The sequence below is a fragment of the Onychostruthus taczanowskii genome, unplaced genomic scaffold (genome assembly GCF_017590055.1).
Source record: "Onychostruthus taczanowskii isolate IOZ18803 unplaced genomic scaffold, ASM1759005v1 scaffold14, whole genome shotgun sequence".
Lineage (NCBI taxonomy): Eukaryota > Metazoa > Chordata > Aves > Passeriformes > Passeridae > Onychostruthus > Onychostruthus taczanowskii.
The window spans coordinates 144,058-167,228 of record NW_024498573.1 but is presented as its reverse complement, the minus strand read 5'-3'; the positions used below and the strand labels follow the sequence as shown (position 1 = coordinate 167,228).

Genomic DNA, 23,171 nt, shown 5'->3' with positions numbered 1-23,171 from the left:
TGAGACATGTCCTGTGAAGACACAGATGCTTGACCCTGCAGGCTTGGTTTCAGGGTACTGATTTGAGCCTTTAAATACTTGGCTCATGGATAATTCTGAAGACAAACTGATCAATGAGCAATTAAGATGCACTTCTTCTTAGCAACATCTTTCACTTTGCTGACAGGTTAAAACCTTCTAAACCTGGAGTTTGAATCACACAAAAAACATGTACCGAAGATGTCAATTAGCTTTTGCATATATTATAATTTTTGCTCATGGTGTTGTCAAGTGAAAATAATTGCCATATTCTCCAATGTTATAATCTCTGGTTTAGAAATAAAATTTACTGATGAAAATACTATTAGGTCCTTGTTGTGCCTGCTGTACACCACTTCACGACCCACACAGAACAATGTGATGACACAGCCAGGATTTACTGTCTGAAATTCCCAGCGTGTAGACAGTGCTGTGTGACTTTTACAGAACATGGCTGATGCACTAAGGGATGCCCTTGGAGGACTGAGTGCAACCAAGTAACCCATATTTCCACTTTCTGGAGGTGGTACATGAATGCTGCCAAGTCATGCTTCACATCTAGTTGATAAAGGAGCTATGCAAACCAGTCCTGACTACTCAGCTCTAAAATTGTTGTAAATTATACCAGCTTTGGATTTAACCCAACTCAGGGTGATACAAGGGTTAGTCAAAGGCATGTGGAACTGAGCAGGAGAGAATGACACAGTATCTCAGGCAGAAATTTCCACCTGAAGAATAGAGATGCACAAGGATTTGGCTTTAGCCCATACGTCCTGTGAAAAACAGATCGCAGGAAAAAAAATGGGAAGGTCTCTGATAATGTTAATACCTCTCAGCATAACAGAGCCTAGGACCAATACTTATAGAAATCAAATGGAAGAACAATTTTTACTACTGGGTAGGGAGATGGCCATAGGAAGGACGATGGATGGGACAGGAGCCCCATTTTGCTGAAAATAAAATAGCTGCACACCCTTAACAGAATTTCAAAGTGGATTTAAAAAGCTCTAAAGTAACTAAGGAATTTATAAACCTGATCACTAAAGCAGATTGTTATAATCCACAAAGCTCTCTTTAATCAGATTGCTAAAGTGTGTTTTCCTACACAGCCTACTTGAACACTGTAAATAAGAAACAATTTTTCATCTTACCTTGATTGGTTTTGAGCTCCTTTTATGCTTTCTCCGACGAATGAGTTTCTCCCTGTCCTAGAAAGTAAGATTAAAAAGTTACTCTCTCTTCTCTTCTTTGCAGCTGACAGATGGCCAAATATATGGAGAAAATAAGTAATAGAAGTTCCAGTGACTCTCTCCATATGTTCAAACAGGAATCTGATTCCAGGTAGAAGGGAGGATTCATATCCAAATCTGTATGTGTGTCAGCTAAAGACCACATGAAAAAAGCTCTTGTGCATTTGCCTTGAGCAGCTGTCAAAAAACAGGAGCTGATGGATTGCCCTCTAAAATCACTGGGAGGCCTGGTGCATGGGTTTGGGCACTGTACAAGGGGCTGTCTGCCTCCCCTGATGAGGAGATGCTGCCCCTATCTCAAAGTCATTAAATGATGGCAGTGTCAATCTCGTCATTCCTGATATCTCTATCTCAGAAGAGACAACAGCCTGTTTTGGAATCTTTCTCCTTCTCCTCAGTATCATAATGCAAAGTTCACTGACAAAGGCATTGTCAGCATTAAATGACACAAGAACTAGAAACCCACTGTCTAGCTGTACATGGTTTTCCAGCACATGATATGGGGCTGTGGGCCCATATAGTAAGAGAACTTTTTAAGCATGACTTAGTTATAATGGAAAAACACCTCAGCACAGCCCTGCCTTGTGAACATGTAGGTACCTTCCCAAGCTCCACAGCTCTTAGTCTGCATTCCTTTCTGGAACTCAATTCACAGTGTTATGGTTTGAGTTGTAGGGGCTGATGCTCAACTACAAATTCAGTAAACTGCACACATGCACACCTACAGCTAAACATCTGCAGATGTTAAAAGCAGGTAAGGTATTAATGCTCAGACCTCTAGTTATAAGAAGAAATACAATCAGTCATAAACTGTACACTGCAATCATTCTTAATTTCCTTGTGCTCTGGACATACCCTTGTTAACTCATCAATTATGTTCTGCTGTTCTATGACCTGAAGCTTTAAAAATTCAGTTTCTTGTTCCTCATTAGCCTGATCCAGGTCATTGAGAGATCTTAATTTCTTTAGAGGAGGATGTGATGTTATTTTTTCTCTCTGTGGTAAGAAGAAAAGATAAAAGAGATAAAATAAGATCCAGCGATTAAAAGAACCCCCTTTCGGTTAAAAACTAAACATCAGCTTTCATTTAAGCTTTAAATATGCTTCAGCTACACCATTTTTTTATTCATGTCCATCAGCACTTAACAATAAAATAGCACAGCAAGGCTGAGTTCTTCAACCAGAACAACAAAGCTTTATCTATTTAGTTACCGTGTGGCAATACAGCCTTTACAGCCCTTAAAGGTCACATAGCTCTTCCTTGGCCATGCATCAAGATGGCCCAACGTGTGGCAAATAAGAGTTGAACCTGTCCAGTGAGTAGGCAAATAGAATCTACTTTCACAACCCCATGTCCCTACTGATATTCAATGAGGACCATACACAGTGAGGCAATGGACATGCTTTACTCATGTTGAAGACATGCATCCAGTCACACCAGAAGGAAAGGCAAAAACTGTGATAACAGATCTATTTTAACCACAGGTCAATATCCTGCCATCTCCTGAGCATATGTGGGAAAGGAGATGGCTAAACCCTGTGAGAATTGCTCTAGCCACCAACAGCTTGTCAGCTTTCGTGATCTGGGCATGCATAGTGTGAAGAGCAGATATCAGGGAGCTAACTGGGCACGTGTACACTGTGACCACAGACATGCACCAGTGGTACTGCCCACTGATGCCTAATGCATGCAGGTTGCAGAGTCCTTTCTCTTTGCTGTGGGAGACTCCAAGGGACTGTGATCTGCACTGCCACAGCTGTGGAAGAATAATTCTGACACATGACACCTGCAATAAGTTTATCTGTCTTCTAGGCACGGGTAAATTGCAGTCTTTAAGTGGATTAGCTGTGTAACACTAAGGTCTTTTTTCTGTGGGACAGGAAAGTGAATCTGATCACCTCTGCCTAATCAGCAGGAAAGCTGCTCCCGTTGCAGGGCACTTAGCCTGCTCAGGACAGGTCAGGGCAAGGTCCATGAACACCTTTAGCAAGGGAAGTCGTCTCAGTCTGCCAGCTTACATCTGGAAACCCAGAACATCTACCTCCTTTTTCATTAATGCCAAATCCACACCTGTGCACGTGTAGGAACATGGGGCCTGGAGGCAGACTGATAATCAAGGCAATCCCATCTGAAGGATATACAGACATAACTGTTTTGACCCCACTTCATATGGCCCTGACATGGGAAATGTATAGCCCTAACCAAATTTAAACACCACCATTCTCCCTTTCCCACATCCACCTACTATGCATCTGTTTTATGGCAAGATTCCATGTGCTTAGTGCCATAACAGAAGTCTACTTTGTCATCACCTCTAAAAGGAACGTGTACATGATGCAAGAACATCATTCTGGCTGAAAACATCACTCTTTAACAGCTTCCTTTTTTGAGTTCCAGATTAAAAAAAACACAGTAGGACATGCCACAATGATATAACATTTTCCTCTTTCTTTTTTTTGAAACAATTGACACTCAATATTCTAACTTTGAAAATATAATTAAAGACTGTGATTATGCATTCATGTAAATATATTGCCTGCCCATGTATGCATAGTACACTATGTTATGGTACATAAATCTATAATAATACAGACCAAACCATGGCTGTATCTTAGCAATAGTATTACACACTATATACAATGCATATTCTCTATTCATATACATCATGCACTATGCAGATGTGGCCATCAACACACAGATCCCCCAGTAATACTCATTTTGCTCTTCAGTACCAACCATTTCTATATTTTCTTTAGTGACTGCTTTGAGTTTATCTTCCATGCGCTGCAAAGACTGCATAAGTTCATCATTTCTCTTTGTGAGGCACTTGTTCTTTTCCAGAAGAGGTTTACATTGTTTCTCAGCTTCTCGGACACGCTTCAGCTGGATTGATAATAGCAATTAATAATTGTCATGAGAAACACATGAATATACTTGTAATTTGCAATCTTGACATCTATTTTGCAATTATGACATAAAGAACATTGAAGCTGGCTAAACTGATATGAAAGGAATGCATTAAGATTTCTAGCTCAGGTATAAAAAAACCTATTAAGAGTTCAATTTATCACCCTCATCCTTAAGCAGAGAAGTAGGAATATAAACAGGTTAAATAGCCAGGGTCCTGATTCAACACACAGATATCACCACAGAGTAGACAATCAGATAAAGGGATCAATTCACAGTTGTCAATTCTTTCTAGGTTCAGTACTTCACTATTTTCAACCTGGTCAGATACTGGACTACAGACCTAACAGACATTATTTCATTTACAAGGTAAGTCTCACCGTGCACAAGGTAAGTCACCAAGTACATGGTGTGTGCTCAGAAGGAGGGAACAGAAGCACTCACACAGAATCCTACAAGCCTTGCTGCCTCAACCTCCACTGGGATTTTGTACTTAGGTAATTTCAATGAAATTACCTGTTTTATTCTAGGATAAAAAGTCCTCCTCAGCCTCCTGAGTGATGGGCCTGATGGATGGACAAGGCATGTTCATCACCCTTGGATCCTCCCTCTCTTTGCCTTTCCCCGTGGCTCTCACCCTCCTCTGCCTGCAGGTGCCAAAGCTCACATACCAGCTCATTTCGCTCATCAACAAGCAACGTGTTCCGGTCTTCCAGCTTCCGTATGGTGGCATTCAGCTCTGCTATCCTCTTCTGGTTTCTGCGCAAGTCCTGTGCGTGAGCACCAACGTCACACAGTTACTGATTCTCTTCAAAATGCATGCTTGGAAAAAGAATCCTCAAAAAAAACACACCGCTCAACCTAAGCTGTCATCAACTAATTATCTCCAGGGACCTTGACAGTACTGAATATGTTGGCAAATATATCTATATCTATATATCTATATCTATATCTATATCTATATATATATATATATATTTAGGAGGAAGTATCTGGTTTGGGGATACTTTAACTGAAAATTTTAAACCATTTTAAAAAATTAAGAGAAAGCAACCAAACAGATGATAAGTTTTTATGACAGAGATAAAAAAGCTAGAAGATTCTAATTTTTATTGCCTTTTCCTATGGGTTGCTTCTATTTGCTGAGCCACTACCTCAGGTGAAAAAGCCAGGACAACCCTTTCTGTATCAATTAAATTTACTTTCTTATTTCTCATTCGTATATATGTAAATATGCATTTAAATATGTATTGGTTGTGTAAACATCTTCTGTTTAGTCACACAGTGGGTGACTTGTGTGCTTTGTGAATGACACTCAGGGGCTGTTTGTGGGAAACAGACAAAGAGGAGGATCTCCTAAGGGTCTCACAGATTCTCCACGCCCAGCGTTTTCCTTGCCCCTCCCTGCTCATCCTTGTAATTCTATCTGTTTTTGAGGATGCATGCTACCTAGGTATTAAGTTCATCGATGATTCTTTCAAAGGGGCACTGATTATTTAGGATGTGTTGTATTTGTGACTAGAACAACTGATGAAAACCAGCAGTACAAAGTTTTGTCCAGCTAGCATGCCCTCTGAAGACTCTATGAAAATTAACTTGTCTTTAGTGAATGAGTGAGAATGTTTTCCTAGGGCCTGAGAAGGTACGTCAGAAAGAAACACACATCCATGCTACTGTTTTTCAGGGACCAGTAAAACCTGCATACAGGGCTGCTGCAGTGCTCCGAACCATCTCCAGCCCTTCCTGGGATCTCTCTCTTGGGACTGCTCATGTTACACTCTGCCTCCTTCACCAAAAAGAGCTGTTCATCCAGAGCTTCCTTTTGCAGCTGCAGCTTCTGCACATAGCCTGTCTGTGTCTCCAGTTCTTTCTCCAATGAAAATATGATCCTGTCTTTAGCCTTGATCTCATCCATCTGAATGAAAGAAACACCAGAACAATATTACTGTGTGAAGGCAACAGCATTTCTCCAATTTGTAATTTGTATTGTATGATTTACTTAAGAGCAGTGATCACCCCTCAAATCTGCTCTACCATACTGCACCAGGCCTGTAGAACAACATAGTCTGACCCATACCCTTAATTTGGCACAGGAGCACATTCATTGAGCATTTTGGCAACACAAGAATACACCTCTAGGATGCAGACTGTGAATGGAGGGGAGGGGGTGTATCATTCTTGACAGCTTAAATTCCCATTAATTTTACTTAATTCTAAATTCTTGAATTCCAATTTTTAAGCTACACTTTCCACCATTACAAGCAGGTCCAGCTGTCCACATGACAGTGTGTCCTGGTTCTGGCCAGGACAAGGTCAATTTTTGCAATATAGAGAGATTATTCTCTATCATCTCATGTCATTTTCTGGGTATGGGGGAAGGGCTCCCTTCTGGATGAAGGTAGCATGGCTGTGGTCAGGTTGCAGGCTCCATGGTGAGCATTTTGCACCTAAGTCACTCTTCTCTCTCATGTACATATCTCATTGCTGTTTCCAGTCAAGTGGTCTTATGATATCATCTTTACCTTTTGTGCCTCCAATTCTCCTCCCCAGCCCGCTGCAGGGACTGGGGAGTGAGCAAGTGTCAGTATGGTTTGGAAAGCCTAAGTGGGAGAACAAATTGGGAAGTTTCTAAACCACGACAGAGGGAAACAATGCAACCTACACCTTTGCTGGTGTGGGCTTCTTTTTGTTCATTTTCCACAGTAATTACTGAAGGCTACACCAAGGCCAACCCAAAAGGTATCTCCTCTCCTGCCATGGTTTATTGTGTTTAGGATACCATAACACAGGCTGGAGAAAGCAAAAAACTGCAAGTGCAGATGCAAATGCTCTTTATCTAACCCTTTGCACCTTGCATGTATTAACAAATCAGAGAGCCACATCCTTACGGATTAGGCCAATCACTCTCCTAATTTAAGCTGTTAACTGCCATAACAGTGTTATAGCTGACTTATGTGATCTATTTATTCCTGACAAATGACAGTGAGAAATCTGCAACACTTTTTCAAAGTGAGTTGCATTGCAAGAGATCTGTTACACAGAAAAAGCTAAGAGACAAAAAAGGCAAACTCAGTGCAGCCTAAGAGAACACATGAACTGTTCAGATTACTGACCAGGCGTCGAATATCCCTTTCACTCTCCCACTTGATCTTGGAAATGGCCTCTTGGTGGGACTGATGCTCACTCCGAAGATCGCCTGCCTTGATCTTGTCGGCCTGGATCATATTGTTAAGGGCCTCATCTACCTGCTTTTTGGCAGACTTCAGCTCAGTAATTTCCTGCAGCAGCTTAAGGCGCTCAGAGTCAAACTGTTTCCTGGCCTCTTCACGAGCCTCAATGGTCAGCGCTGTCCGTACTTTATCACTGCTCCCATCCCGCAGCGCGCACAGCGCCGACTTCAGGCGCTGGATTTCACTGTCTCGGACTTTCACCATTCTCGTCATCTCCTGCTCGTGCTGTTTGATGAGGTTCTCCCTCACAGCCTGCAGCTCCTTCATTTTCTCCTCATGGAGTTTGGCTTTTAGCTCTGTGATCTGCACGGTCTGCTTGCGTTGCTCCACTTCGCGGATACGCTTCGTTTCTTGAGTCTTTTCTCTTTCGAGCTTAGCAACCTACATTGAGATAAAATGAAAGTCATCTGCTGCCAACCTAACATTATCAAAACAAGCCCACCCAGACACATGCATGTCAAATTGAGAAAAAATCCCGCTGAGACCCGAGACAATCCTCCTAGAACAAAATATAGGCCAGCTCCTGAGGTATTCATGTAGATGACATTGTCTTTAGTCAAACAAAAAACCCTCTCTTCTCCAGGTGTCCTAGCTCACACAATGATGCTACATGTACTTTTAGTATTTCCTTAGGAAATCAGACTCCCTATATATGTGTGCATTTGTCTAAAAGCTTTTTAAACCAGCAGTCTAATTCACCAGAAAACTGAAGGGCTCAGAAAAAGCAAAATTCCTACAACTTTCACATACTGCTCAATTTGAGGGCCAGAGGTTTCTCCAACTTGTAGCTCAGTAAAATGGAGTCTTTTCCACAGAAGCCATAGGACATCCATAGTAAATGTTGTATGTTGGGAAAGAATCAGACCACTTTTTTAGGAAAAGGTTGTGTGGCCAGTGTTGAATTCTGTGCTACTATTTTTTCCACGTGTTTGTCTTCTTCAGCAGACACTTTTATTTAAAACCAAACTGTCACTGACCTTAGATTTCTCCTGATGCAGCTCAATTTGAATGTCTGTTAGCTTAGTCCTGAGTTCCTCATTGGCAGCCTGTAGGGCAACAATCAGTGCCTCAGGCTTTTCGCCCTTGCTCCGTCCTTTTTTTGACATGGTTTTTTATCAGAGGGTCCACACGTTTATTTCAAATATGGATTGCCATCTTCTTCTGTTCCTTTCAGTGTTAGTTAGTTCAACTACTACTGCGTGACATTCCTTAAGGTCCTGGAGTCAGCTGCTTTGAAAGCTCTGTAAGAAATAAGACATACTATTATCTGTCAGTGGATGCTGCATCTGGACAGCTCACATGCTTACAGAACACAACAGAGCGCTCCCATCTCCAAAACACTGCAATCTTTGCCTGAAAACCTACAAGGCAGATCCCAGCACAACCATGCTTCTGAACACCAGCCTGCCACGCTTTTGGGAATTCCACGCTTGCCCTTTTCTGTTCTCAGAAAGGGGCACCATGCATTGAAGACAGGTGTTCATTTACCATTAAAGATCAGTGCCATTGAGAGTACGAGACTGGAATAACAGGTTATTTACTCCAATCCTTGCAGTCTGAGGTAACCACAAACCAGACAATTTAGTGTGAAGGATCTACCAACAATATCATTCTCTTCCCCTTCCCACCCCTGATCCTCTTCAAGATCCTGTGCCAAACTCAAAGACTCTCCACAACACTGCTAACACCTGTCACACAAGGAAAAGGTTAAGTCCTCAGTCAGCATTCCAGGCCTCTGGGGAAGCAGAAAACGAGTAACATGCAAGCGCCTGTTCAGACTAGAAATTGTCCCCATGGAGTAAGAAATGAGTGCCTACACCTTCTGGAGGATTAAGATCCTAATTTACAAATGAGGCAAGAAATGCCAATATCACACTGTAATCTAACAACTGGGGTTTTAACATCTGGTTATTAACAGTAAAAAATAAAATTCTGGACAAACGTCATCATTATCCCTGTATTCATTTTAATTTTATAGCATTATTACTCCCATTTGTGGCCGCTAGCTGAAATAATGTTTGGAGATCTGGTATATCAGTTTAGAGATGGGCAAAGCACTGAAACATTAAGACTGCAAAGAATGGGACAGAGCACAGTGTAGTGGTAGTGGTCAAACTTTCCAGCAATAATGATTAGAGCTCCAGTGCTAGATTCCAGGCAAGCTTTCCTCCATTATTGTCAGGCTCCACATTTTTTTTAATATTTTATTTGCTTTAGGTACAAAAGATAAATAGAATTATAATCTCCCATGTTAAAACAGAAGGGACTTCCAAATATGAAAGACTGTTTAACTCAACAAAAACTTGCACACATCAGCAGAAGGAAGGACAAGAAAAGTACTTAAAGTCCCTGTGTTCCAAGAATGAATTTTGAGGCTGTTTCAGTAAGTCCAACCAAACAGTCATCTGGAGGCATTCCCTGCAGCACTTTACTCGCCCCTGTTCTTCTTTAGAGTGCTACAATGATAGCATCAGGACATTTTTACGGCAGCTTAATACTAAGGCTGGTAGAGAAAGATTACTTGCAAGCTGTAGGCCACTTTCCCTGTCATGCTCCAGCTGTGGAGTGCTGTTTGTACAACCAAGGGCATCCACAAACCTTGTTTAGGCAGAAAAACATGGGATTTGCCATCAGTATCACAAAGCAGGCAAAGTACAGTAACAAATCTCCTGTCATGTATGGTGATACAGTCAGTATGGAAACTAAGACGCATTTCAGAACAAAAGGTTCTGTTTCAGCAATAGTATTTCCATTCAAAGTCGAAGGAGCAATCTCACACACTAAAAAGTTCTCAAAATTAAGGCCACCCCAGTTAGTTATTACATATCATAGAGGTATGAGCAAAAATCTTAGATGTAGTCTCTGCCACAACAATCTTACAACTTGTTCAAATATCCAATTCACTTACTGTGAACCAAGTACTTTCCAAAACACAGAAAAACCCATCCATTTTCTAACACCAGACACTGCTGTCCATTTTGACTGCACACCATGCTTCTGTACCACAGCCACCACAGTCCTTTACTCTTAATGCATCTCCCAGCAGGCCTCATTACAGAAGAATATGCATATAGATGTACATTTATAGCAATTAGAAAGACTGCTAATTATGCAACAGCTGTCCAATATGAGAACCACCAAATGCAAGAGGCATCTGAAATACCAAAACTCATAGAAACACTTGTGTGAAATAACTTTACAGGAGGACCACTGAAATAATAATAATACAGGAGGACCAGCCTCATAATAAGAAGTTCCAATCTTATAGAATAGATATCCAATTGCCTACCCAAGTACAGTTTAAAAAAATCATACTTGAAATACGAAAAAATGCCTGCAGCTGAAAACCACTTTACCAGTCTGTAATAAAGTGAAAGGGAACTTGGCCATTGACTAGAACAGGAACAGAAACGGGAGGGCAACATGCCTGCCATGGTACCTAAATCCATAAAATGTACTTACAGATGAGCCTGGGGACTCAGAAAAAAAGAAGGAAACAGAATTCCATTACCTCTTAGAATCTTAATCAGCCATACTGCCTTTCATCTTGATGAATGAATAAATTAATGTACGCATGCTTCTTCTTGCTTTGAACAATGCCCCATAATTGTACCAGAATGCTGCAGTGATGGATATTTAGGATGGACTGAGAATTCATAGCTCTGATCTGACTAAGAACACTTCAATAGTGTTAAACAGTATGCAGACTATTCATAATAACACATCTTAATTTTCTTTCCCAAGAGAGATCCAGAGAAGCACCATTTAGCCCAATTAACTTTTAAATATGAAATAAGGTTTAAAGTAAAACATAACTGAACAGTTCCCTTTGTTGCATAGGTGCTATCTGCTCTAGGTCTTTGTTGAAGATGGGCACAAGTACCCAACTCTCATCTCTGCTGAGTAACCTTTCTGGTTTGGATGCTTGGGCTCTTTTCAGTGTCACTCCAGCTCTCTCTACCACAGACTTGGAGGTTAAAAACACATTCTGTAATCATAGGTGTGTGGCATACTACAGTGAGATTCAAATGGAAATAACCTGGACTACAGTAGACAAGACTTTGCAGGACAAGCTGGAGAGAAGAGAAGAGAAAATATGCACTGACAGGTGTTGCATGATGAATTTAATTGCACTACAGTTCAAAGTGGTGATTTATCAGACCCAGGCATGGGTCTCTAGAACACCTTGGGCTATCGTGAAAATCAAGAACAGACTCAGCAGTCTTTCTTTTTCCAAACAGGAAGCAGGTGTCTGAGATAAGAGATTAATGGAGTACCTTTTGATTCAAAGCAAAGGAAGGGAAACAAATGCTGCCCACACTAAGTGAAGTGTAGCTTGGTTGAATAGTTGGTGTAGGCTGCTACACAGTGGCTGAACTTTGCATTTGAGAAAAGTTTGTTTGTGGGATGAAAGTCTAGAAAGGGAAAGGGAAAGGGAAAGGGAAAGGGAAAGGGAAAGGGAAAGGGAAAGGGAAAGGGAAAGGGAAAGATTAGGCTTGTATTTTTGTTTCCAAATCTAACAACATTTTACTTTATTTTCCTAATCAATATTATTTACTTCTTTGTCCCTCCAAAGACCTTGGTGTCATCAATAAAGAAAAGCCAATTCTCTGCACAACACATGAAGGTTTTCGCAGAGTCTCCTAAGTTCACAATATCACCCTACTAACCTGAGGGTTGCATCTCTCCCTAAAATTGTACTGGCCCTACTGAGTCTGAAGGCATCATATTATACACCAGATCATAATTAAGACTGTAAGACAAATCTGTTCTGTGTAATTTCTAAATCTCCTCCTTTCTCAGCATTAAAAAATTAGAAAGTGCGGCAGGATAGGAGGAAGGAAGAAAAGAGGTAAAATCTAAGTAGATTTCAATACAGCCTCCTAATCTAGAGCTTTAATAAAAGTCATAATTTGTGTAGTGTGAAAAGTCTTGTAAGTTAAGAATTTCCCTGCCTAACAGAAAATAAATTGAAACCTTGATATTTTTCTTTTGGAAATACTGGAAGTGTCTTATTAAAATGCCCTGCTATTGAGAAATCAATACATCATTGCTGAGAATATTATTTTGATTTATATATTTTCACACTTGAAAATGAAACAGCTGTGTGAAAACCAAGCAGGTCCTTCAAACCATACACTAATTAAACACTGCTGAAAATGGCAACCAAACTATTACTTCAGTTCACACCACCTGTGAGTTTTGTCAAGATTTATTTAACAAAACTGACATCAACTGGCTGTCTGGCAGAAATGCTTTTACAGCATAAAGGAAAAGACCACAATCAATAGCAGCCACTCTTCCCCTTCATCCATTCTCAAACTGACCTACACAACTGCAAGTCAAACTTCCTGCTCTCATGATAAAGGAAAGCAGCCTGAAGAAGCTGCAAACCCTTGTCGGATTGGATTCTGTTGGTCAGTATTGCCAAGCACACATTTATAACCACACCATCACTGCATGCTAACTCTGGAAAAGACTCTGCCTCTGAAAATTACTGTCTGTCTAGTCCCTCGCCAGGTTTGGGTTTTGTGACCTGACTGAACCTCAGTTGGGGTTCCAAACCTCACTGGCCTTTCTGAAAAGTGCTAATGTTCCCCTTGTAGAACAGAGTAAGGTGCTCAAAGTAAATCTGCTCACCATTCATACTAGTACACTTGATTCTGTAAGACTTACCAGAAAGGAAAAAGCATCAATGGCCCTCAGGTCTTCCAGAGCAGGAAGGCAGATTCAGACAACATAAAACTGAGCAAACTATGCAATTCTGCCCAACTGACAATCACTTCTTACCAGCGTGTAAAAGTTAACAGCCCAGCGAACTAATACATACAACCTGTTCTATCAACAGTGAGAAAAACAGGGCACATGCCAGGTTTGCTTACGTACCCAGTATTTGACAGTCCTCTTCCACAGAAGTCCCTATCACAAGGAAGAACATACTTCCAGAAGGATGCTAGTACAAGCACCAGCTCACCAAGCACCAGTATGTCAATTTCAAGGATCAACCAATCACCTCTGACTGAGCATCTCTTACTGACTCCTCCAAAATCTGCAGTCCCAGGAGGAAGTTCATAGGAATAACACAACACCTAAAGTATTAGGGAGGGACTATCAGAAATTTTTTAATTGTCTCGTTTGTGTGATCATTTATGTTTTACTAAAGAGGAACTTGCCGCATGATCAAATAACTTTATCACCAATGAACAAGGTGTGTATAGCTAAAATTGCAATTAAAAGAAAGGGACTTTTATTTTTCTTGCCCATAGGAAAGCCCTGCCTCCATCTGAGCTCACACCAAGAGGGATACTTTAAATTCAGTTACAATTTTCTGCTTTCTGAGGGCAAGAGCAGACAGAAACCCTATCTCATACATGTGCTCCTCCTAACACCTTGCTCTCAGACAGTTGGTTCTGCCCAAGGAGTGGCTGCACTGTGAACAGGATTTACCTATGTGAACAAGCAAAAACTCCGATCTAAACTTGCTTTTCTCTGAGCCTAGAGCCAGCAATTCAGCTCTTGCCAAGACAACGATTAACATGCTAATTTGGAACCCCACTGACCCAACTCTCCATCAGAAAAGAGTGCTGTGATTCAGGTCAGGTAACCCTAACATGAGGGGGTGCTCCAAATCACAACGGCTGATCCAAGCACTCTGGCTCCAGATCCCAATCTTCACTCTAGAACCAGGAATTTCAGAATGTGGCAAGCATGATGAGAGTATTATGAGAAGCTTTTTCATCCTTGGCAAATCCTCATGACCTTTCTAAGCTTCACCATCTCTGCCAACAATCTGCAACAATTCTGAGAGAGGCATTTCTATTCTCACAAAATGGTGAAAATCCCTTGGAACTAGAGGAGCTGTTAGAGTGCTTACCTGCTGGAAATTCCAGTAGCCAGACTGGATTCATGCTTGTTGATTGATCCAGTCTTAGGCAATACTTTAAGGAAATAGTATTTCCACATAAGCTAATTCCCATTACTGCACCAACTCTGTTAGCTACAATGGGAACACCAGCCATGCACAACTCCCCATGCCTCCAAAATCTGTCTCATTTGCCTAGTGGGATTTGAATTAATCCTAAATTAAGTCTTTGCTTTGGATTTTATTTACCAAGTTTCATCCATGTTTTGTGTTTTTTCAGAATAAAATTCAACTCCTAATTATTGCATACCATTCTCTGTGTGTTACGACACATAACAAAATACATAATTAATGAAAACTGTGATTAAAAGCATGAGTTATATTATTTTAGTATTGTATCATAATTCAGTGTATCAATATCAACGCAAAAACTCAGCTCAGACTTGACAAACAGCTCTTAAGAGCAAATCCTAACCATCTCTGATTTTGACTGCACAAAAATCACTATATTATAGTTAGATTTCTAATCAATACCATAATAATTTTCAGGAATACTAAAATACTTTCTGAACTGAGCTCACAATATCCCTTGGATATGAGGCTCTACACAAGGAATACGGGATGAATCTGGTGCTGCTAGGCTGCTCATGCTAAAATTACCATTGGCCCTTGCTCTAAAACATGAACCAAAAAAGCCCTATCCAAGCTGGTGACTCCATGGAAACAGTAGAAAGGGTACAGAAGCAGTATTGTTACCCGCAGCAAAGCTAAGCAGATTTGTTAAAACAATATTCTAGTATTCTGTGGCTAAAATACCATCTGTCTCTTTCTCAGACAGTTATTTTCCTAGAAGTTGGCATAACACAATGCAGACGGAGAACACTACCAGTAACAAAGAAAATCCTGCCCTATCCCAAAAGCAAGTGGACATTTTTCAGAATCAATACTTTTCAGCACAAGATGCAAATGCATACTGACTGGAGGCTCTACTTAAGAATGGCAGGATTGTCAGAACAAGCTCTAACAACCTGCTCAGCTCACTGCAAGATGGGGGCTTAACAAAACATTTCAGTGGTTCTGTACTTTGTGTGTTATTTTATGGAAGTGGATCACATTCAACCAACACACAACATGTGCCACCTAGAAGAGAAACACTGCAGTTCATGGAGTTTATTGTATCAGGCTCTCCTTGATTTGACTTCAACAACCCAACAAAACCCTCTTTTAATTGAAATGCATATAAACAAGAAAACAACAGAAAGGGAAAGTTCATGCCCCAGATCCTTCTCCTGAAAACCCGTCCTTTCCCTTCGAAGGCTGTATGAATGATCACCTCTTGTCTTACAGATACCAGAGGAAGGTATCTTACACTCACTACTAAAAATTGTCAGATATTTAAGTGATTTCTCCACTTAAAGGAATAAGGTTAACTTTGGAAGTTTTTGCCATTTTTAGCTCAGCTCTTGATATGGCCAATAAACGCAGACATTGGTTTCAGAACAGATTAAAAGAATCTGTACTCTGGCCTCCCACAACCACTTTTAACAACACAGATCTCTACAATGAACTGTTTTCTTTTTTTGAATACCTTACTTCCAACCAAGGTAGATTACTACCTTCTGTTTCTTATCAACTTGCAGTTCAATATAGCTTAAAAAAATGTATTTTCTTCCCCCACTCTATTGCCATCAATGCCTTAAAAAACCTCATGTACACATTGCTCTAATTTCATGTGTCCTGTATCCCTCTTGCCTTTTCCTTCCATTTTCTGTGAAAAGAATATGGATGTTCCCATTGCCAGGGAAGTTCATCAAAATCAAAGCTAGCTATCTCTTCACATTAACTTTCTAGCAGAAATGTAAACACATCTTTTACATTAGTCATTTCTATAAATCTTTTAGACTCAATATACCTCTAAAAATAAAAACATTACAAGCAATAGTTTTTTCTCATTTGCAAATTGTTGTGAATCTTACCCTTCCATCATATGAGGAAAGATAGGTTCCTTTATCATCCCTACAGGCTGTGAACTCTTTAAGAATGGTCTGAAACAACAGAAATCTTTTCCACCAGTGTCACAGCTCAGCTGAGAAATAAGTACCTGTCATGCTTTGCCTGTGTTTCCCAACAAAACAAAACAAATTAAAACATTCCATGTAGCACCACACATGCTGACTTAAGTAGCTCTGCTCATAATGGGAAGAACAGAACTTGACAAATAAACAACTAGAATAAAGTGAAACTCATGTTAAATGTAGAATTTATCCTTACATTTTACTATTTAAAAAGCACCCCTGAAAACTTACAAGATGATATTTAGCTGAACTCTGCTGCTTTATAAATGAAAGCACCAGCTTCCATTTGTATTATGATGACCAGAGCAGCAGCACCCTCCTCCCATGTAAGTAGGTGATGAGCTGATTTCTCTGCTGGAAAAGGTGTAAGCATGAAACACCACCCACCAGATCAGGCTGAGATGCTGGTTCATACATGATGTGACAAAGCACCAAAAAAATTAAGAGGTTTCAATCATAAGGCATTCAGGAGAATGGGCAGTTTTTCATTAAGGCTGAAACCAGAAAAAATATTCTGTGGTAATTTCAGAGAGATTTGAATAAGCATTAAGCTACTGTATATAATTTCAAATAAATTTCCAAGGACAATGCTTACATCCTCACTGAGTTCACCTAAGATAGGCTACCATGCTGGTCACAGATACCCACCACATATTCCAAGGAAACATGTAGGTCACACTGCAGCCCACAACCCGTGACAATGCAGAAGGGATCTGCAAGCAGCCTCGCTGGACATGGCTGGGGCAGTGATCCAAGCACAGCACAGGCACAGATGTTTGCCAGCTCTCCACTGTGCCTCTGAAACAGGTACTGGACACACTAAACTCACAGCTTTGTTCTTGAAAGCGCTTCCAAATAATTACACAGTCTTTCCTTAAGTTACAAGCTACCAAACCGTAACCAGCACAATTATTCTTTCAGATGTAAATAATCCAATCTTTTTCCAGTGCAACAGTCCCCACATACTCTTTGTTCACCTAAGACTTATTGTAACTGATCACCATTTCCTGTCAGAGAGGGGATATGAAAAGGGGATATTATAAAGAGCTATATTAAATAAGGCAGATTCTCAAAAAAATGACTGCATCTCATTTTGTTCCTCACAAATGGATGGAGATGGAATAGAACATCTTACAGAACCTTAAATATTAAGTACAAATAAATACAGGGGAAAAAAACCCAAGGACTTACCTACAAACCACAGAACATAAAAATCACATTCATGTTCATGAAAATCTAAGTGTATGTTATGTATTAACATCACTATAAGTCATTTTATAATTTTTGTATACCAAGCCTACCCCAAATACATGCCAAACAGTATTAATTTCTGTCAGTTGTAACATTTAGAGTTCTTAGTATTTTGCTTACATTACAGAAATGAAAAATTAAAAGTATTTCTGTATCCATAAAAAAAAAAAAAAAACAGCTTAGTGAGTATTAGCAAACCAGTGCACATATAGGAGAAAAAAAATAATCCAGAAGCCCTGACTCTACCATTTCTCACAACATTATATGCTCACTCATTACTGGTTACCCTAAACCACCTAGTACCTCAAATGCAATTTTCAACAACTGTTTTTTCTTTTCCATGTTTTCCAGTTTTAATTTCCATGATATTTAGGCCCTTTGTTTACAGTCCATGCAATGTAAGCTTTAACAGGTCTTTCCCTTAAGCACTTTAAGGAGTATTTTAATATACAATTTCAAAAAATAAACTAATAGCTTGAAAATGCAGTATGGGGTGACGATATTACCTCCTGGATGGAGATGGAAGGAATGCATAAATGTATAATGTGAATGCATAATGTGAGCCAACACACATTTTAGCATCAGCTGCTCTCAAGTAATTCAAATAATTCATTACTTTTTATAAAATAATCTGAGATGCTGTTATACTTTGCATTATCATTTTTAACATAAAAGAAGATGTGCCATACCATACTAGCTCTTCTATCCTAACAACTTTCTCAAGCACATCAGTCTGCTTTATTATTTATTAAAGTACATTTCATCCAAAGTTAGAAAAGGAACTGTATTCTATCTAGTCTTCATTTACATTCCTTATTTGTTGGTATTTGTTAAACTGTTAACTGAGAAGGTTTCACTGCACAGCTGTGTACTAAAGTGTGTGCTGCACTTGTGTGTCTCTTTCTTGTGAAATGCCACTGTGTGGATAGTCACATGTATCAGTTCACTTTGCTTCTCTTGTGACCATGGCTGATGCACGCTGTGATGTCCAAATATGATCTTCTAGAGAAAGTGCAGATCCTAAAGTTTACAGGATGAGTGATGGTTTCTCAGCAACCCACCAGTGATCCAAATGCATGGCAAGCAAACCATACAGCATCATCACTTCTAGCAAGAAGAACTGAAAGCCCATGTTCCTGAAAATACTGCATATATTATTTTTCCTTTCAATTGGATGCTTCAGAGTCCAAACTGCAGACTATGATCGCTGTGTCATTTCCAAAGAAGCTGTGTTTACACTCATCTGACCTGACAGCGTTCAGTGTGGCCACACCATAGAGCTTTCTCATGGCTCTTCTAGCACGCTGTTGAATTTTCTATTTAGAGCCCTACCTCCTGGAGCGAAGATTTCTAGTCCTCATATTTTAAAGGAGAAATTCAAACAGACTTTAAAGATACAGAAACTAGAAGTACTACCAAAATTACATTCTTCTACCTCACGGATTCTGGATTTTGAGAGCTGATGACACAGAACTGTACAGATGCTTTGCACAGACCTGTAAAGAGAAGGTAGCAGAGAATCCATCTCTGAAGATAGGGAGATAAATTTGCTATAATCTGATAAAAACCCGACCTTGAAGGGATATAGATTTATAGAGGAACTTTGAAGATGTTACCTGCTTGGAGGCTATTGATTTCAAAACACATAATGCAAACATGTAATTATAAATTCAAGTAAATAATATTAACATAAATATTTTTAAAATTTGGTTTTTAAAACAAAAACATTTGGTTTGCAGTCTTGTAGTACAAATATTGCATTGCCATGCACAAAGATTAAAGAGAAATCTGATGGATGTAGAAGATACAACATCACTGGAAAGTGACTCAAAATTTGGGCATCTGGCAAGCACTATTTTGCTGCCTCACAACTTCACAAAGCCAATAGGAAGAAAAAAAATTACCACTATTAAAAATTACCGTGACTGAGTAGTGAAAGCATCTTCAGGCTTACACAGTTTGGTTAAAAAGAAGAGGGGAAAACCCCAGAGGTTATAATTAACAAACTATTTGGATTTCAACTGCTCAAGCTACATCTGAGTTATACCAGCCTTACAGCAGTGGAATCCATCCCCACACCTTTGTTACAGTTGGAGGACTATTTTTGTAACTTTCTAAACCACAATATCAACTATTAAATGAATTAATAGAGGTCAAAATTGAAAATTATTTTGGGCATCATTCTACGGTTACATTTCACAGCATTTTCCTAACTTGAATACCCCGAGGTCCTTATGCAGCATCTTTCCAGCTACACTGAAGTCTTGAAAGTAAGAAGTCTACCAGAACCCAGCATATATTTAATAATTAAAATAGCCAATCACCTCCTTAAAATACAACCATACACAACCATACACAACCATACATACGTAAGCCTCACCTTATGTTCAATTCTTAATGTGCAAAGTTCTTACACAGAAGATTGTTTAGCTGGGAATGGCCTCTGAAAGCAGGAGGATTATCAAAAGCCACTTAAAGTGACAGGGGCAAGGTTCTCAGAAGGGAGGCTGAGTCAATATATTAGCAGTATCACAGAGCTTGAACTTAGTCTTGGAGAGGACACTGGAAATACCCGGCTCAAAATCATCTCCAAGGTGAGAGCCATATTTTTCTACCTTAGGCACCACCAAAACAGTCAGTCAGAGAGCAGGAAGTCAGAAAGGTTGCAGTACTTCACTGACAGTCTACTCCTGTCTGCTAGGAGTTCTGCTGACAAGCAGGGAATCCCAGCAGACCACCACATTGCCACAGTTCTGGGAAACAGACAAAGTCAAAGGGGCAATTCACCAACAGCTCCTAGCAGCCACCTCCACTGGGTAACTCCTATGGAAATCCCAGCAAAAACTTTTCAGCCTTTCCTCCCTGAGGCTTCTCCCTGGGATTTTGCTTCCTGTGGAAGCAAGGGTGGAACTGGCTCCAGTCACACAGCTTGAGTAGAATAACAGAGTATCTCAAGTTGGAAGGTACCCATGAGAACCACTGAGTCCAACTCCCTGCTTCTCAGAGGACCACTTAATACTAAACCACATTGACTAAGAGCATCATTCAGGTAGTCTTTGACAGGTTTAGTGTCCTGACCACTTCCCTGGAAAGTCTGTTCCAGTACCCAGCCACCCTCTCAATGAAGCAATTTTCCTACTGTCCAGTCTGAACCTCCTCGATGCAGTTTCATTCCATTTCCTTGTGTCCTACTGCTGGTCACCAGACAGAGGAGATCAGCACCTCCCCATCTGCTGACCCCCTTGAGGAAGCTGTAGGCTGTGATGGGGTCATCCCTCAGCCTTCTCTTCTCCAGGCTGAACAAAGCAAATGTCATCAGCTGCTCCTCCTAATCCTGGTCCTCAAGACCTTTCCCCATCTTGGTCACCCTGCTCTGGATCCACTCTCAATCGTTTGATGTCCTTGCATCAAGGTGCCCATGGCATCTTTTGATTGACACAGAACTACTGATAGACTACTTGTGTCTTGTGCCCTCTTCAACAATGACTGTCTCATCACTCCCAGATTTCACCAAAATCATACTTACTCCTAGAAAACCTTTTAAAATCACCAGGTGCTCTGTCTGAGCCAGGTTGAGTACTATTTACAGGACAGCAGCCCTGGGTTTGAAATTCCTATGCAGACCAGTAGGCCAGATCAATAGAAACAAAACCTGAGTCAGAGCATAAGCAATAAACCTCACATTATTGCCTGAAAAGGAACAAAACATCCTCCTGATAAGCTACCTTGATGCTTAGATCAAGCATGATACCTGCACCACAGCAGAATCTGACCCAGCAAATCAGAGATGTTGGGAATGGGAGTCCAACATGTCACTTCACAGTGCGGCACAGGACAGCATCAGAATGCAAATGTTCTTTAAAAATGCACCTCTCTGGTTTTTTTTCCTTAGAAGAGGTCAAATTAAATTTTAAAAGTATGTTTCTATGTTCCCAACCTCTAAGGTATGAGCAGCATGTTTTAAATACTTACATTCTCAGCAAAAAAACATAAACAGGCTACAAATGTCATACAGGCTACTCAGTGTCATAAGGTAACTCAAATGTAGGATCTAGACCTGTCATAAGTGGCCAAAATGAAACTGAGGAATGGCAATCCAGCAATTTAAGCATAAATTGCACACCACTCCAAGAGGCAGGTTTCCTCCATCAGTGGCTGTGAAAAAGGCATGCGCTGCATGTACAAAGAGATGCACTCTGCAGGATCTGTGTTCGCAAGACAGAATGCCTTCTCACATATAGACAAGCCAGCCCTGACAGCCCAGGACACGTACAGGTGCAATTACGAACATTCCGCTGGGCAGGGAGCCTTGCCTACCGCCGTGGGAGCGGTGGAGCGGGCACAGATGCACGGCGAGCGGAAACCAGCGCAGGAGCGCCCGCAGGGCCGCGCTGGCCCCGCTCCGCTCGGGCTCCCCCGCGGCGCCGAGGCCCAGCCCGGGCTCCATGGAACGCCCCCAGCCCCGGAGCATCCCTTCCCTCCCCTGCACCAGCCGCCGCACCCAGCGCGCCGCGCCCGCTTCGGGCGGACAATGACCGGCGGGCATACAATGGTGCAGGGCCGCGAGAGGCTGAGGCGGCTGCGGGCTGCGCCTGCCACACCTCTCGCGCCATCTCCTCTCCATCACCAACGCCGGCTCTCGCTCGCGCTTCCCTCCCGTCCGTCACCTCCATCGCTTCCTCTCCCCGTTCGCGCCGCCGCCCCGGCCCCCCGCAGCCGGCCGGTCATTGTTCTACCGCCGCGGGCACCGGGCGACACTCTCGGCGGCCGCCGCCGCCGCTCACCGTGCCGCCAGGGAAAGACGCCGAGCAGCGAGGGACGAGCACGGCGCATCCATCTTCCTGCCGGCGGCTCCAGCGCCCGCACCGGCCCCGCCGCCGCCCCCCCCCCCCGCCCCGCCGCAGCTGCGCCCCGGCAGCGCCGGCAGCGCCGCGGGGAGCGCGGCCCGGCCCGGCCGCCGAGTGCTCGCGGCTCCCTCAGGACTCCGTGCCGGCGGGGTCTGAGCCAGCCGGCCTCTGAGGGCGAAGGGCCGCAGCCCTCAGACCACAGGTGCCTCAAGGCGTCCGGAGTCCCCGTGGCCTCAAGCTGGAGCTCGTCCCAGGCCTTGCGACTTTCGAGGGACACACCTCACCACACTCCATTTGGACAGCACGCCAATGGCCACAGTACTTGGGAGTGTGATCTTCATCACCCTGGGGTACAGCTATCCAATCCACCTCTTTCCAGCTTAGAGGCAAGGACACTGTGTGGAAGCAATACCATCAAAAGCTTTGCACAAGCACAGGCAAATGACGTGAGTCACTCTTCGCTTACCCACCAGCAAGCACACTAACCCCCACACAGGGAGCCTGTACCAAGTTTATCAAGCACAATTTGCCCCTAGTGACAACAATTTTATAAATGGTCTCATTGAAATCTTCAGGTTTGCATGGAATTAGGAAAGTTCTTGCAAAATACATCAAGATCCACTTTTACTGTTTAAAACTATATGCAGTAGAAATGGTTGTTGAATGGACACTATGGAACATAAAACAAGCCGGTAATTTCTAGAAATGCCCAGAACTAAGAACATGGGTT

The 23,171-nt window shown here is 41.6% G+C and overlaps 1 protein-coding gene across 1 annotated transcript in view; it reads right to left on the bottom strand.

The window, feature by feature from the left end:
* The window catches only part of JAKMIP2 (janus kinase and microtubule interacting protein 2), a 38,492-nt gene extending 16,016 nt beyond the window's left edge, over positions 1–22,476 (bottom strand). The window contains exons 1-8 of the mRNA XM_041397623.1: positions 22,379–22,476; positions 8,384–8,647; positions 7,290–7,787; positions 5,882–6,091; positions 4,848–4,946; positions 4,006–4,152; positions 2,124–2,264; positions 1,170–1,226 (exon numbers count right to left, since the gene is read on the bottom strand). Of these exons, the coding sequence (XP_041253557.1) occupies positions 1,170–1,226; positions 2,124–2,264; positions 4,006–4,152; positions 4,848–4,946; positions 5,882–6,091; positions 7,290–7,787; positions 8,384–8,512 (1,281 nt within the window). The 5' untranslated portion in view covers positions 8,513–8,647; positions 22,379–22,476. The remainder of the gene's footprint in view (positions 1–1,169; positions 1,227–2,123; positions 2,265–4,005; positions 4,153–4,847; positions 4,947–5,881; positions 6,092–7,289; positions 7,788–8,383; positions 8,648–22,378) is intronic.
* Positions 22,477–23,171: the final 695 nt, after the last annotated feature.